Source organism: Trichogramma pretiosum, unplaced genomic scaffold, assembly GCF_000599845.2.
Source record: "Trichogramma pretiosum strain Unisexual culture from Peru unplaced genomic scaffold, Tpre_2.0 scaffold2, whole genome shotgun sequence".
Taxonomy (NCBI): Eukaryota; Metazoa; Arthropoda; class Insecta; order Hymenoptera; family Trichogrammatidae; genus Trichogramma; species Trichogramma pretiosum.
In genome coordinates, this window is record NW_019641687.1 from 284,863 (window position 1) to 300,675 (window position 15,813).

Genomic DNA, 15,813 nt, shown 5'->3' on the forward strand with positions numbered 1-15,813 from the left:
ACACTAGTCGAAAATTTTCCAACGAAAAATATTACGTATAACGTTTTCAAATGCGAATAATGAAATTCGATTAATAGAATACAAAGTTTATGATATTTTAATAATTTTTTGAAAGTTGAATTTATACTGTTAATGTTGTTGTTGTAAAATTTTATGAAATAAAATAAAACATAAATATCTTCGTAAGTATTTTTAACACTTTTTCTATGAGAATTAAAATTTAAGTATACCTTATCTTTGAATTTCAATTAGAATTTGGTGGTTTCACATTGAAAGAAAAAATCACAATGATGTTATCGAAATTGAATTAAAATATATTAATTATAAGCATATGAAAAAAGTGAGTTACTAAAATAAATGAGTGTTAAAAGATTATTGTTATTTGATGTTTTAAAGCCTCGAATCTACATTTTATAATTGAGTATAAATATATAATTTTACATCTAATAATTTTTGACAATTTTAAATAATTGGTGTGCTCTTTCTATTTAAACCTTTAGATTCATCAATATAAATTTAGTACCATCTATTGAAATATAATTTAATACTTAAAAATATTTAAGACTATAGAAGATATCTCAATTTTTTTCGTTAGTTCATGAGTCATATTGGTTGATAGAAAAGCACTATAGCGTCGATTTTCAAAATCAATCAAGGTATCTCATGGTCTGAAGAATCGGAATATCCAGAATCATCGTCGGAGCTACCAAAGGATTGATTAAAAACCTTCTTCTCATTCTAATCTACGTAATAAGCTTCATTATTGTGTTCAAAGATCACTTCCATGCTGATGTACATTGGAAATGAAATTTAAACAAGACTCTGATTCTTTTTCATGTTACTTAGAGGTAAGATCAGTTACAGAGTAACTATCATATACTATCATAAAGTGAATTAATCAATAATAAATTTTTTAAAGCGGATTTAAACAATTTTGCCAAATTATAAGCATGAAGTTCTGAATCTCTGCCATATTTCAGTGGATAAGTTTACAATTTATAAGAAAATATACTTATTGAAGTGCATTGAAGTACTGTAAATGATGACTTAGATGTAAAAGTATTGGACATTACCACAACGGAAATTTTTATAAAACATGAAACTTAATAAATTACAAAAACTAAAAACTTGTGTATTATATATTCCAAAGTTTTAACATTCGTCAGTGTACAAAATTTATATGTAACGTTACTTGCATTAAATTTTTTATGATTTGATTATCTTTGAGCACCAAATATTTTCAATACTTCTATAATGTGAATATTTGTGCAATAAAGATGACTTATATTGACTTGTATTAAGTCCAATGGCTCCAGATAGCATGTGTACCATAGGGTATATTTATTGGTACTGGCAGTCAATCCAAGTTAATATTGTGGTCAAAGTGTTGAATGTTAAACGGTCTATTATATGTTAAAATAACTGATGCTGATTAAAAATAAAATTTAATAATAATAATTTTCATCAGTTAATTTGCTAATAATTTTAAATTTCCACAAACTTGATTTATTTATTGTATGATCAATGGAGGTAGGGTAACTGCATCATTTGCTAAATCATTATCATTATAATGATTAAACAAAGAACACTTCTTATATTTCATAATGGACATAAAATTGATATAAAATCTGCCAAAAGCAGTTGTCAAATTATATCCAAGCCAGCACAGAGTCTAATTTTTTCCTCATAATAAATAGTAAGTAAGTTGATCAATGGTTATAGTTAGCAAATATCCACAATGGTCAATGACCATTGCAGAAAAAAAATCCAGTAACAAAAAAAAGTAGCTGCTAGATTTTGAAGTGATTCAGCTTGATTACCAATTATAGATACCTTACGCATTGTTTCTATCCAAAAATCTGAAATAAACAGTAATTATTTTATAAGTAGTACAAATTTTATGAATCCTCACACCATTTGAAATTTTGACAATCACATGTTTTTTACAAGAAAAGATTGGGGTAAGAATAATTTCAATTTCTGAAAAAATCACTGAAAACTGATTAACTAAACCCAAGGAAAATAAGATTTTAAGTACCATTTCTTTATTTTAGGTTTTTACATACCTATTTAAGATAAATCAACATACATATTAAAAATTGATTTGATTAATTAGTTTAATTGTAAATAGACAAGAGAGGAGGAAGCACAAACATTTAATTATCGATTTATAAGATGTTAATTGAAAGGGATGATGAGCAAAACACAATTTGATTCGTCTAGAAAAAAGAGTATTTTATTTAGAAAATGAATAATAAAATTCAAGATTGCACGTGGCGAATACTAACCTAAAAAGAAGAGAATCGATAATTAAATGTTTGTGCTTCCTCTTCTCTTGTCTACTTACAATTAAACGAATTAATCAAATCAATTTTTAATCACTTTAACAAATTAACTTAATAAATTTTTACAAATAAGAATTATCTTGATGTTTTTTATATTGTTACTTTAACTTTAATAATTTTATAAGTTCACGACGAATTCCAAGAAACGCTTTCTCCTTTCTTCTTCTGCTACTTGGCTGTGGTGACATCTAGTATACTTGTATGTAAGCGTGTACTACACATGGCTTACATACATTTTAAAAAAAATTTCAAGTGATTTAAAAACCATTAGGATATTATTAATAAAATTCAAACAGCATGAATTTAATATCTTTCATTGCATAGCTTTAATAGTCATTCTAGTGGTAACAATAAGTAATTGGCTTGAGAAACTAAAAGCTTGGCTGATCTGAAAGTCTATTCAAGGTGCAAGCAGATCCTTTTTCATTCCATTTGTTTGAACAAAATATGAACATCGAGAGCATAAAAATAAGCCTCTGTTTGGAATTAAATGTGAGCAAGTATCTGGTTGATGAATAAATTGCCCATGATAAAGGTATAGGATGACCAGTATCATTGCCAAAATTCCAATCAATTGTCCTTTGTCATGAAATTGATCAATCAGCTGTACCTTTTATTTAGAGGTTTGATATTTATATTTTCAAATTGATAGCCAAAGTATCTGATGTTTAAAAAATAACATCATTTAAAAATCGATTATCAGTCAGCAACCAGTTTTTGTAACACAAAATTTGTACTCTGTGACCACACCATTTGTAGTCTTTTCTGAGATTTTTAAAATTCCGTTCAAGTAAAAATTTAACAATTGATACAACAATTATAGTGTTCGTGACATATGCGGCCGTTGTCCCTGATAAAAATTTAATTCAAAATATTTATTGTAAAAATATTTTTTTTATTTATTAAAATAAATATGATTATCACTCCAATATTGTGTCAGCAATTATATTTTTAATTTAATAAATGCCAAAATTTTTTTCACAATAGATATTTTAAATTATACCTTTACACGAATTTGAATTTCGCGCTCACTTTGGTTCTGTTTCTGAGAGCGCTGGTCTTTAACAAGTGTGCATTGGGCATGCGCAAGGAATTCACAGTAAAGTAATTAGTGCATGAAAACGAAAGAAATGTTGCTAGCGCTTCTAATATTGTTACCTATATGTGTGTTCTATGGCTACTCTGTCCTGTGCATTTTGATTCGTCTTAATCAGTCGCTCGTAGTATCTCGAACACGCAACAAGCATTCATTTATACTCCAAATACTCCAAAGTGTACATTCTTTAATATAATAATAAAAAGTGTGTCAACATTTTTGAGTCAACAACACACTAACAATATACAAGTGATTAACAAATTCAACTCTTGTTCTTAAGAAAATTAGATTTTTCAAAATTTTCATCATGCATGAACAACCAAGAAATCAATCGTAAGTACTTGATTTTAACGACGTTTTCTTATTCTTAATAATTTATAAATTTATTCGAAGGATTAAATCTGTCTTATTTACGTAAAGTTACCAATTATAGTATATTTTATTTTTTGTGAACAGTTTTTTGTGAATTCCCCAGCTTAAAGTAATATTTAGGTTTCGCTCGGCGAGAGCAGTATGTTATTTTAGGTTAGGGTGGCACAAAAACAATTTTATTTTATATGTAACATCTGTTAACAATTGTATTTATTGATATTGATGGAGCTAATCGAATAATATAAACCTCGTGTCTGAACTAACATTATTTAAATTAACACATGACTTTTAACAGTAAGCCCTATTTTTGAAACTTGTGTAGTTTAAATTAAAAAAAGAATTACAGCTATCAAAGTTACGCTCGCTCGGACGGACACATGGACGGAGACCGGAGGCACAGTAATAGGTGCACCTCTATAGATCCACCACTCTATAGATGTTTCACATTAATACAATAATTAAGACAATAGGTTTAATTATTAATAATTAATAATTAAGACAATAGGTTCGTGTAATCTGTACAAACGACATAATTTTGCAATCATAAACATTTCACTCAGAACCTCAATTTTTACCATGTAGTAATTTTTACCATGTAGTAAAAATTTTTACCATGTAGTAAAAAATTTTTACCATGTAGTAATTTTTACCATGTAGTAAAAATTTTTACCGTGTAGTAAAAATTTTTACCGTGTAGTAAAAAATTTTTACCATGTAGTAAAACCTAAAGTCTTCTAATATAACATGTGTTCACGTGTAGATCTCTGTAAAATCTATATTATCGACCTGGCAACACGTGTTGCAGTTATAGCGAAGTATAAGACTAGTTTCAATGAAAAATGTCAATGCGAGCTTCGAATTACCATCGTAATAATTATATCACCAACCACTAATCGAAAATATTGTCGCGTAAAGCATACTCTGATGATAATTCCTCATTTAAAACATACACGGTTGTTAACAGTGTTGCGACCAGAAGCCGCATACAGTAGTATGCAAAACGCATTCTAAGTTATTAAAAGCCATTCCCGCTTATGTAGACTGGACCTTCTTAAGATTATTACTTTCATATAAATTTCCTCTAATCATCTGCTTTAATTTTGGTATTTTATTTTTTCAGAGCTCATATCAGCACCCTAGACTACATGCAAATAGATGATGTTGCAGCAACAACAGAAGATTCATCGTCACAAATGAATGATGTAATTTTTCAAGACAGGGAAAGTTTTGAGTCCACCCTTGGGGACTTACAGTCAAACAAAAAAGCACTCATTAGCACATTAACTAACTTAGCGGATGAATATCATCTTTTTTCACAAGAAATAGTCCAAATTATTGAGAAATATTTTGATGATACAAACAAAACAAATAAGTTAAATGTTTTATATCTCATAGATTCTATTATAAAGAATCATCCTGGGATATATCTGTCATTATTCAGCAAAAATTTACGAGCTAATTTTGTTCGAGTATTTAAAGAGGTAAGTTATTTTTAAAAACAGTCAATTATTTTTACATAAACTTTACGCTACATCTTTGCATTATACTTTACATTACATGAACATATTATAATTATTTCTTTTAGGGAAAGGAGGGTGTCCGGAAGTCTCTTCATAAATTGAGAAATACATGGACAGAAATATTGTCTTCAAAATTCTTATATCCCTTGGACACCGAAATATACCAATTGGACAGAGGATGGCCATTAGATGAATACCATCCACAAATAAAGTCACAAGGTAATACATAAACAAATGCAGTTACTTTAAATACATGTAAAGTATTATATTTTCAAGTTGATTGTGAACTTACTATAAATTTGCAGATATGCAAATGTATTCAAAAAAATCGGAGGAATCTTTATCTTTGTCTTTTTCTACTTCTACAGATGAAAATTCAAAAAGGTCATCTGAAAAATTACATCATGACACTATCCGTAATGTCTACTTATACTTAAAGATTAATTTGCTTTCTGATAAAAAAATATTTTTAATGCTAAGTTGCTTTTGAGATTTGATTTCTATAGATTTTTTCTTCCATTCTGAGTATTTTCATAAAATCAAGACATTTGCTTCATATGAGCTATCTTTAAAATTTATTTTGATCCTATAATTATAAATATTTTTTTGAATTTCAGAAGTTTTAAAAATCAACAACAACAGACATGCTACGAAAAGGTGTTCATCGGAATCAACAGTCATTGAAAATGCCAAATTACCTAGAAGAGTCAATAGCAGTTTATTTGGTAATAAAGATATAGATTCAAGAATTACTCCTACACCACATTTAAGAAATCAATTAGCAACTGATATAAAAAATAAGAGTTCTGGGCTTATTTTAAATGTTGATAGTCAACAAATGCCTAAAACCATTATTGGAAACAAGCACCAATCATCAACATGGATAAATACAGTGCCATCAACAAATATTATTGCTCCTCAGTCATTAAATGCCTTGAATACTTCTGTTCCCGAATCGCAATCGTCCCAGTCTCAAATGAAACCTAACTGCAAACAAGAATCGAAAAGCATGACAATAAATACACTTGGAGCTGTAAAAAATACACAAATAATTCATTATAGTGGAAATAGTAAGATTGAGCTGCCTCCGCCTGATATGAGTTTATTAAAAAGAATTAAATCTGATACAATGTCTTGTATTATATTGGACGGACAATTAAGAATTATTAGACACTATGGGGATACAGCTGTTGTATTTTTAGCTAATGATGATCCAAGAATAATAACATTTCAAGAGGGTACCAGATATTTCCAAGTAAACAAATCAACAATAGAGCTTCAATTTAATGATGTTGAAATGCCACTATATTTTGATGGAAATGTTCATATGATAAAACTAGGCACACCTACACGAGAATTGTACATCGATGGTGAGTGGTTCCAAAGTCATTTCAATGGTCAAGAAATTAAGGTAACCATTGGCAACGAAGAGATTGGTGCATCATTACATGGACCTGTACCAAAGGTCGTAATTGGTCATAAAACTGATCTGGTAGTAGCCAGCATTAATTTAATTATTGATCATAGCAAAGTACAAACAATATTTCTTGATGCTAAACCACAAATAGTGCAATTTGGCGACATTGAATGTACTCTGGAGTTTGTGGACTCTTTAAAAAGGGTTTTACTAAATGGAAAACCGTTCCCAGTGGATTTTGGTGGTTTTGAAAAAGCCATAATACTGAATGATAAAAAACATTATTTACGTTTTTCAAAACTTCCAAAGAACGTACTTCCAGGTCATACAAAAATCATTGGAATGAAAGGTGAACAGGCAATACCTGTGCAACCAAAATTATATACAGATAAAAAATTGGGTTTGAATAAAGTCAAGTCCCAAGTCTCAATGAATCCTTCAAAACTAGTAAGTGGTGAGTCATCACAGTTATTAAAAAATCCTACTAACATGGCTAGTAGAGAATTCAGTTCAAACAGTCCATTGAAGATTAATGAACCAGTTGATGTTCTTGCATTACTTCAAAAATTAATAGCCACTGGGATCGTCCCAAGCTCAAATACATTCAGCACAAAGCAAGAAACCTCTGGCAGCGATTCAATTGCGCCAGAAATACCGTCGTTTGATGAAAAATTTATTAAAAATAAGAAAAATGCCGCTAAAACTGTCAAAGAGCTATACGATGGCCAATCTTGTAGCAATTGTGGTAAAAGATTTCATAGAGATGTGGCTTTCAAACTTTCCGATCATTATGATCGACATTTCCAAGAAAATGTCAAAATGCGATTAGCGAAATCGATTATGCAAAGTCGATGTTTTTATAAAACTGTTGAAGAATGGCAACAACAACAAGATGAAGAAACGCCTGCAAGTACTGAGTCCAATTTCTTTGAAGCTGCAAAGATGAAGAATATTCAAGAAAAAATAACTAATGATACGGAGCAACCTTCAGTCAAATGTAGCAACAATTTAGATGATGCAGCTTGTGTCATGTGTTACGATAAATTTGATGTGTATTTCCATCAGGAGTTAGAAGAATGGCATTACAAACCTACCATTTTATATGATAATAAAAATTTGCATCCAATATGTTTGGAAGATTACAAGGTACGAATCGTTTATCTCCTTTTACTTTCATTTCAAATTTAATTAAAATATCTACTAATCTTTAATAAGTAAATAATGTTTTAAGATAAAAATCTAATCTTCATATGTTTTCAGAAATTCTATGATGAAGAGTCATCTAAAGTAGATTTAACAGTGGAGCTTGAAAAAAGTGAGGCTATTCATATGAATGAAAATTTCATTAGGGAAGAACCTGTGAATCAAACTGAGAAAGATTCAGATTCTGATGGAGCGAATGAAACTGTCGAACTTCATGTTTTGGAGTCCAATGTTCCAATTATGAATGAATCTTCAAATAGCGGGACTGAAAATTCTGATGATATTGAAGTAATAGAACCAGCACCTAAAATAATTAAAGTAGAAGAGATTGAGGACTCTTCAGACGATGAAGTTAATGCCACTTCAAATAATGATACCAAAAAAATTTTGGAAACAAGACGCAAAGAAATTGAATTATCCAGGAGTATTCAAAAAACTGTCCTGGAAACCCCCAAGGACGTACCTTTAATATTTCATGGTGTCAAAATAAAGGAGGAACCAATGGACATTTCAGGTATAGTGTTAATACATCCAAGATCTGTGATAATAAATTGTGATATTAAAAATAAAGTTATGATTCGTCCGTCTGTGATAAAAATAAATATTGCATACTTTACTTTCATAGAAATTATTTTGTAAATTTAAATCGAAGGAACTTTTATGAGAACGGTACCTTAGTTTTCCAATTTAATGTCAATATCAACATGTTAGATTGATCCAAATCTTAAAAAAGGGTAATTTTTTTTCGTCGGTGATGATCCGGGTTTTTAAAGAATCAATATTGCAAATCAAATTTGCAATTGAGGGCACTCTTAAGTCGAAATGAAAATATTGAAATTACCTTATCATATCTACTTTAAATATGATGAAAAATATGATTAGAACACCAAATACATTAAATAATCCTCGCTGTCTCGGGGGCTAACCTCAAAAGTACGATATCGGAAAGTGCGATGTTTAATATCGAAAAAGGAGCAAAATTGTTAACTAATAGTACTATACAATTTTTGTCAGCAGTGTTGATATGAGGATCTCAATTTTTTTAAATTAACTTTTCATCAACGCAGTAGTCTATGATCTTAATTTATCTTTAATGCTCATGGCGCCCCTGCGTAATATTCGTTGGCTGCTGTTCTAAACGGAATTATTAAATTTACAGTACATAAAATTAAGTATACATGCTTCAACTAAGCGAACAATCCCAGTGCATGTTTCTATTACTATCTACTATGCCTTCGGTACTAATTGCAAGTGCCTCGGGATTATTTTCTTTTCGTGGCCTAGAAATCTTGATATATTATTGTTTATTCTATTCTATTCATTCAGGTTTTTAAGTAATTCCTTCTAATATATATTTTCTATTTTTCAGAAATGGAATTCGACGAAATACCTAGAGGCGTGCTGGACAGTACTAAAGTTACCATGCAAAGTACCATCGATGGGAACATAGAGTTTGATAAAGCTATTCAAATTGTCCCTAAGTTGAACCCGATAAAACTTAACATAATAAATACAGAAAAAAAGTCAGTAACAGCAAAAAGCATTAAAACAGTAGAAAAAGTCATTGAAACTGTTGATAAACAACAGGAATTACATCCATTAATCCCTGCCACTATCAAACCTAATTTAAAACGTAAACATTTTTCTACACTGCCCAAAGTAGTCAAAGGTAAAGAAGTTTCCTCATTGTGTAGTATATCTTAAACGAATACACCCACTCAAATGGATGATTATGTGTAAATAGATTTGTATATAATTATTCCCTCTCGAATAATGTCAACTGTGATGTAATTGTACGTATTTGTATGAGTCATGTAGAAAATGTTTTGTAAATATAAAAATATAACTTTTATGAATAATCCTTCTTTGTCTTCTTTTCCTAACTAAATCTATGATCAAAACTTAAAAAAACTCAAGAAATCATTCTGCTATCGTCGATCAGCTTCTGTAAAGGGAGAGGGGAAAGGGCAATCCTTCAAAAGTTTATTGTTCATAGCATCTCCACAGCATCTGAACTTGTCATTGACTACATAAAATCCTTATAAAAAGTTACTCCAATAAGCAATGATATGAATTCATTTGATAAATAACTAATAAATTGCATTAGTTCAACGACAAGTGCTAAATTCATGGACTCATATTCATTGATGAAGTTGCGCAAGTTTAAGCATTCTGAAATTAAAAAATTGTTCTATTCATTACATACATTCATATTCATCAATTAAAACTGAATAAAAAGAATTCAACGAAATGATGTACCTTTGAACAACGACGCATGAAATCAATTTACACTTGGTAGAAGTGTTAATAGTACTGTGATTTGCAATGAATCAAAGAAAATCAAAACGTATTTGAAACTTATTTTTCACCATTATTTGCAAGTTGCCCTGGAATGAGCCATGTAAATTGAATGAGGTTAACGAAGTCCACGCGTTGTTCATTAGTAGTTAGATTCGAAAAAAATGTCATCAACGTGGTCAGCGATTAGGAAAGTAGCTATATACTTTTATTAACCTTTTCTCCATTCTTTCAAAGCTATTTCTGCCTCGATTAGTCATGACAGCTCATTTAGACTCTAATCTGGAATAGAAATAAATGAATTTTTAGTTACACCATGAAATTATGAGATTTAAATTAAAATATCAACGAAAACATAAATTAGATTATCACACGAGTAAAAAAAGCCAATATCCACAAACTAATATGTATAGCAGAATATTTTTTATTTCTATTCAACTTACGAGTCAGAAATAAGAATAATATCAACGAAAACTTTCTACGAGCACGCGGCAATAGAGAACTAACTGCTAAAGCTGAAAATGGCGTCTGCGCAAGTAGAAAAGGTTATATCTTTTTATTCATGCTTGCGCGCGCAGGCCAATATGCGATTATGCATTCCAAAATCCTACTTTACTTTCAAGTCTTTACTAGCTTAGGGTGGCTCTACATAGCTGTTAAGCGCTCTGCCTAACGTGCTGCGACACGCACGTCGCTTAGCGAACGAGACATGTAGACCCCCGCCCTAGAAAGAATAAGAAATTTTAGCATGTAAAGGGCCCACCTGAATCTAATGCAGTGATTATATAATTTTTATTATTTTTTTACACATTTGCCTGCAACTACACACACATACACAGACGTACAGACGTACACACTGTGTGAATGCTCAATTATAGACTTCAATTGAGTCTATTGAGGAAATATTATTTTATGTGTAAACAGTTAAACCCTGATAAAGGTTGATGAATTGTTAAGTTTGATTTATAATGAAAGTGTATACTCACTAACACTTATGAAAATAAGTTTCGCTACATGAGTACGTCGATACGTATAGCAAAATCGTGGAAATGACTACGCTTTAATAACAGAACGTATTAACATCTAGAGAATGTTAATTACAAATACCTTGTAAAATTAATAACGTTGGGTTCCGCTTGGGCCATTCACTAGTGAGATTTTTTAAATATTTTCCATTGCAGAATAGGTTCATTGCGCGTGTAAGGAAAGGAGATATATAATGGAACCGAATATATACGTACACTGGGTTAACATCGATTCTGTTTGATCCAACAGAGTGGTGAAACGTGTTTAAGCATAGAAAATTCCAGCGTTCCATACTTCCATCGTAGAATCGAGTACTTGTCGAATCAGCCAAAAACGAGTGCGCGCGCTTCGACCGTTCTATGCATATCGTTTTTAATGGTCCCTGAAGTTAGTCTAAATATTAGCGCATTCTGCGTTGGCGCGAAATTTGACGTGAGTACGTCGAATTCGCATTATTGCGAACAATAATAACATAAAATTAATACACGAAAAATAGAAGCTATTATAAGCTGCCTTGGATAATTACTCCTGTATTCTAGTAAGAAAATATTACATGTATTGGAATAAAATGTATAATAGTACTTTATGCAACGAGTGTGGCTATGATTTTTTTTCAAAACGAAGGATTACATCACCAGCCGAATGCGATAACTACACGTGCTCTGAAGCTTTTTATTTTTCCGCTCCCTAGGCATGTAATCTACTATTATAGCTAATAAGCTAATGAGTAGAGACAAAGTTGCGATTTTTAGGTTAAAGTTCAATAAAAAGTAAAAAGCATAAATAATTTTCTTTCTTATTTAATTGAAAAATATTTATTATTCATTCATAAATCAGTGTTACATACTTGAAACTCAGTTATATGCACTTGTGTTAAATTGCTTCACTTTTTGGACTATAGGGTAATTTTTACCGTTTCAATTTTGAGTCAAATCTGCTAGCAAAGCGGACATTCCAGCAGGATTATCGGCAGGAACCTGTTAAAAAAAGCAATAGTTTTACAATCACAAGTTTAATAACTTTGAAAGGTTTAAGTTTCTTAAAGGCTAACAGGTAGCTTAAAGTCGAAAAAAATTTTAATTCATTTTCGAATAGGATTTTTTGTCTCTTTTCTATTGCATTTGTCAATACCCCAAAATTTTGATTATTTACTGAGATACAGCTCTTTCCGTGAGCCTTTTTTGTATACTTTTCGTGTTAAATTTTTTCTTCTTTTGCGTTTTCTGGCGTTTTACGTTTTTGCAAAATGCGACCGCAATCATTGATGTTCTGAAGACGTGTACGCGACCCTGGTGCCTTAACTCAATTTGTTCGCTCTGAATATTACGACAACAGAGATGCATTTTGCAAAAACGTAAAACGCCAGAAAACGCAAAAAAAGAAAAAATTTAACTCGAAAAGTATACAAAAAAGGCTCACGGAAATAGCTGTATCTCAGTGAATAATCAAAATTTTGGAATTTTGAAAAATGCAATGGAAAGGAAAAAAAGATTCTATCGCATCATTTAAATCGAGGAATTTTGACACAGATAAAAAACTATTCTTCAGCTAGATGAGCGTATTTTTCGTGTCAGTAGTACTCCTGAAATTTTCTATAACCTTTGGACTTAATAGAAAGTTTCAATTAAAAAAAAACGCTTCTACTCGTCGATTTTGTAGATAATTGGCTATCAATATTAACTATAAAAATTATATTGTTTTACGCACCATGTGACCCGCTCGATTGATCCAGTAGAAAGCAAAGTTACTGCTGCTCTTCTGGTAGCCTTCGATTACTCCATCAACGACGACTGGCACACGTTGCGCTGTTTTCCATTCTAAATACCTTGCCCATCTCATTTTTTCAACCCAAAGTAGGGTGCCTATTTATAATAAAAAACTTTTAATTTTTCAACTTTCGAAATATCTATAGAAGTAATTTTAATATTAGAATGGAAGCAGTAAAATATACCTGGTGTGTCCACTATTAGATCTAATTGACCACTGTAGACAAAAACTTTGAGATTTGTTTCATCTAGTAAACGCTGAACTGACATATTATAAAATTAATTTTATCGATGTGAATATGTATACATGGTTTGAATTTCATTTTAGAATTAGAAAAATTATAAATTTTAACACATTATTGAATATGATCACTGACTTACCTACTTGAGTTACAGGCTTCATGAAATCAGCATAGAGCGAATTAAATACTTTATCACTTTGAGCACCCCAGATTGATGGTAATTTCAAAGTATCTTTGACCTTCGTATTCATCAACATATTTAGTCCTTCACCGTCACGTAATACAGTTTCTCGAACCAAACCTTTAAAATAAATAAATTTAGAAAATTAGTAAAACTTTCAATGAGTTTATTCATTTATTCAATTTACTTTTAGCACTCTCTTCATTATCTCGAAAAACTCGCATCGCCTGACTAGTTCTGACTTTTGTAAGAATGTTATAAAAATCAATATTTCTGGTTACTCGCATAATAACATTTTCTGTATAAGCCCAAAGGTTTGTTGCTAGTGACCACTGATTTGTTTTTACAGCATCTCTCGTTCTATTAGCTGCTCTTTGTATGTCAAAATATCCACTGGTATCAACCATGCCCTATTAAAAAACGTATATCAATCATATCCGGAATAAATTTAGAGGTAAACAATGATTTCATTTGCTTATCCTGTACAGTTTGCAAAAGGTATGGAGCATAAGTCATCACACTATCTTCGGGCGAGATCCAAGCATCACCGAGACCTACACCCTTTAGGTTGCTCTTAATAGATCCTGCTTTTTCAGCCTAAGCAAAAGAGTAGGCATTGAATTACATTAATTTTTTGTGTTCGAGTTATATACAAAAAAAAGTAAAAAAATACCTTGTACCAATTAAATGCGAATTCAGCTGCCATCTTACCACCGTAAGATTCCGATGTAATATAAACTGGTACATTTCTGAACTGTGGAACCTGCTTGTAAAAAGCTCGCATGCATTCCACCAAATCGTCGGCAATTTGAGCATTGGTCCTCGCGAATGCAGCCGATGATGTAACATAACTGAAGCCTGATCCCACCGGGTTATCAATAAACAAAACGTTGTAATCTCTTACCTAGTACAGAATTTGTTTTGTATTATAAAATTAATTAACTTATTAAATATATTTAATGTCTGAATATGTACTTATTAAAATCGAACTCACTAACTGCAGTGATAAAATATGGAACTTATCCGAAAATAAACGTTCTTACAGATGATATACAATTTTTATCATAATTTTACGATGAAGTCATAAATAATTCATTTTCTTGTAATTTCAATTAGATTAGTGAAAAAATGACTTGACTTTTTGACAAAATCAAGAACATAATTATATACTAAGTAGATAAAGAAAAATTCTAAATGAATTTTATAAGTATAATTCCTTACCCAGGTATGATTACGAGGATTAAGATTTACATCTAAAGGCCCAAGTTCCATAAAATTACCATAGCCCGTTGACGAAGCCCCTGGACCTCCCTGAAGCCAAATAACCAGAGGTTTTTCAGCAAAGTCCGTTGTTACATTAGCGTAGTACAGCCACCAGAACATATGGGCTCCAGGGCGAACCTCGGCGTAACCCCAGTCTTGCGTGTTGTCACCAACGCCTCGCTTAGCTTGAACTTAATAATTCATTGGCATATTATTTTTGAAAATATTTTTAGTTGAATTTCTATTTTTATTTTATTGATTCATTGTCATGTCATTTCCATTAATCGCATGTATAGATAGCTGTTATTTTATTTTATCATTATATATCAAATGAATAAAACGAGATGTTTATCTTAATTTCAGGAATTTGTTGTACAATACACTCATAAACTTCCGATTAAGTTCATTACGATAATAGATGAAATCATTCTCTCAACATTGAAAAGTATTCATAATTTTCAAATTAAGATAACGGAAATACCTTTCACTTTTTTGAATCCAAATAATCACAGTGTATTTCTTAAAAATTATATATATGAAAAAAGTAGTGATCGAATTAAATTTTGATTATTTGTATTTTTAGAAGAAAGCATTAACAAAGAAATTTATAAAAGTAATTATTTGTTTACAACAATTCGTAAAAGCTTCAAAAAATTAATTCTTGGTTGAGAAATTTTAATTAAGTTGCTTTTCAACTTTTCATTTAACGATTGCCATAGTATATTATTGATATTTGGAGTATAAAATTTTTGAATTATTATGATGATATTTAAAAGATGAATGCTAGTATAGCACCGAAACTACGACGATTATAATATATTCATAATATTACGTAGAAAATATTCTTGTTTTAATTTTCATAAACATAAAAAAGTGATAAAAAAATTCTTAGCGAGGTTTTCACTTGTTATTTCACTGGTTTTTAACTGATCAAATTTAAATATAAGCTTTTAGGACATAATTTCAAGAAATTGATTTTGGAATTGGATTTGTGGAACGAAATGTAATGACTTACCATTACAGATGTACAATATGCAAGCTACCGTCAAACCTACGATTCTTGAAGGTGTCATTGTATGAACAA

At 30.5% G+C, this 15,813-nt stretch overlaps 2 protein-coding genes and 1 long non-coding RNA gene across 8 annotated transcripts; 1 reads left to right on the top strand and 2 right to left on the bottom strand.

Annotated features, from left to right (window-relative positions):
* The first annotated feature begins 2,503 nt into the window (after window positions 1-2,503).
* LOC106655241 lies at window positions 2,504-9,672 on the top strand. 5 transcript variants are annotated; one of them, XM_014375540.2, is made up of 7 exons: window positions 2,504-3,774; window positions 4,934-5,294; window positions 5,399-5,552; window positions 5,639-5,749; window positions 5,951-7,896; window positions 8,011-8,467; window positions 9,323-9,672. In XM_014375540.2, the coding sequence occupies exons 1-7, from the start codon at window positions 3,749-3,751 to the stop codon at window positions 9,655-9,657; spliced, it is 3,390 nt and encodes a 1,129-aa protein (XP_014231026.1). In that variant the 5' UTR covers window positions 2,504-3,748; the 3' UTR covers window positions 9,658-9,672. The 5 variants fall into 5 exon arrangements, with proteins under 5 accessions (XP_014231026.1, XP_014231028.1, XP_014231029.1 ...); XM_014375542.2 differs by having other exon boundaries at window positions 5,702-5,749; XM_014375543.2 differs by lacking the exon at window positions 5,639-5,749.
* Window positions 9,673-10,036: 364 nt separating this feature from the next.
* Window positions 10,037-11,555, bottom strand: LOC106655242. Of its 2 annotated transcripts, XR_002763579.1 has the most exons (4): window positions 11,359-11,555; window positions 10,695-10,975; window positions 10,213-10,533; window positions 10,037-10,125 (listed from the first exon to the last, which is right to left on the bottom strand). It is a non-coding gene; the product is annotated as an uncharacterized LOC106655242 (long non-coding RNA). The 2 variants fall into 2 exon arrangements; XR_001339443.2 differs by lacking the exon at window positions 10,695-10,975.
* Window positions 11,556-12,100: 545 nt separating this feature from the next.
* On the bottom strand, window positions 12,101-15,813 carry LOC106655126 (retinoid-inducible serine carboxypeptidase-like). The gene is made up of 9 exons (XM_014375348.2): window positions 15,745-15,813; window positions 14,688-14,920; window positions 14,140-14,370; window positions 13,953-14,063; window positions 13,654-13,876; window positions 13,425-13,586; window positions 13,229-13,306; window positions 12,985-13,139; window positions 12,101-12,254 (listed from the first exon to the last, which is right to left on the bottom strand). The coding sequence occupies exons 1-9, from the start codon at window positions 15,800-15,802 to the stop codon at window positions 12,195-12,197; spliced, it is 1,311 nt and encodes a 436-aa protein (XP_014230834.1). The 5' UTR covers window positions 15,803-15,813; the 3' UTR covers window positions 12,101-12,194.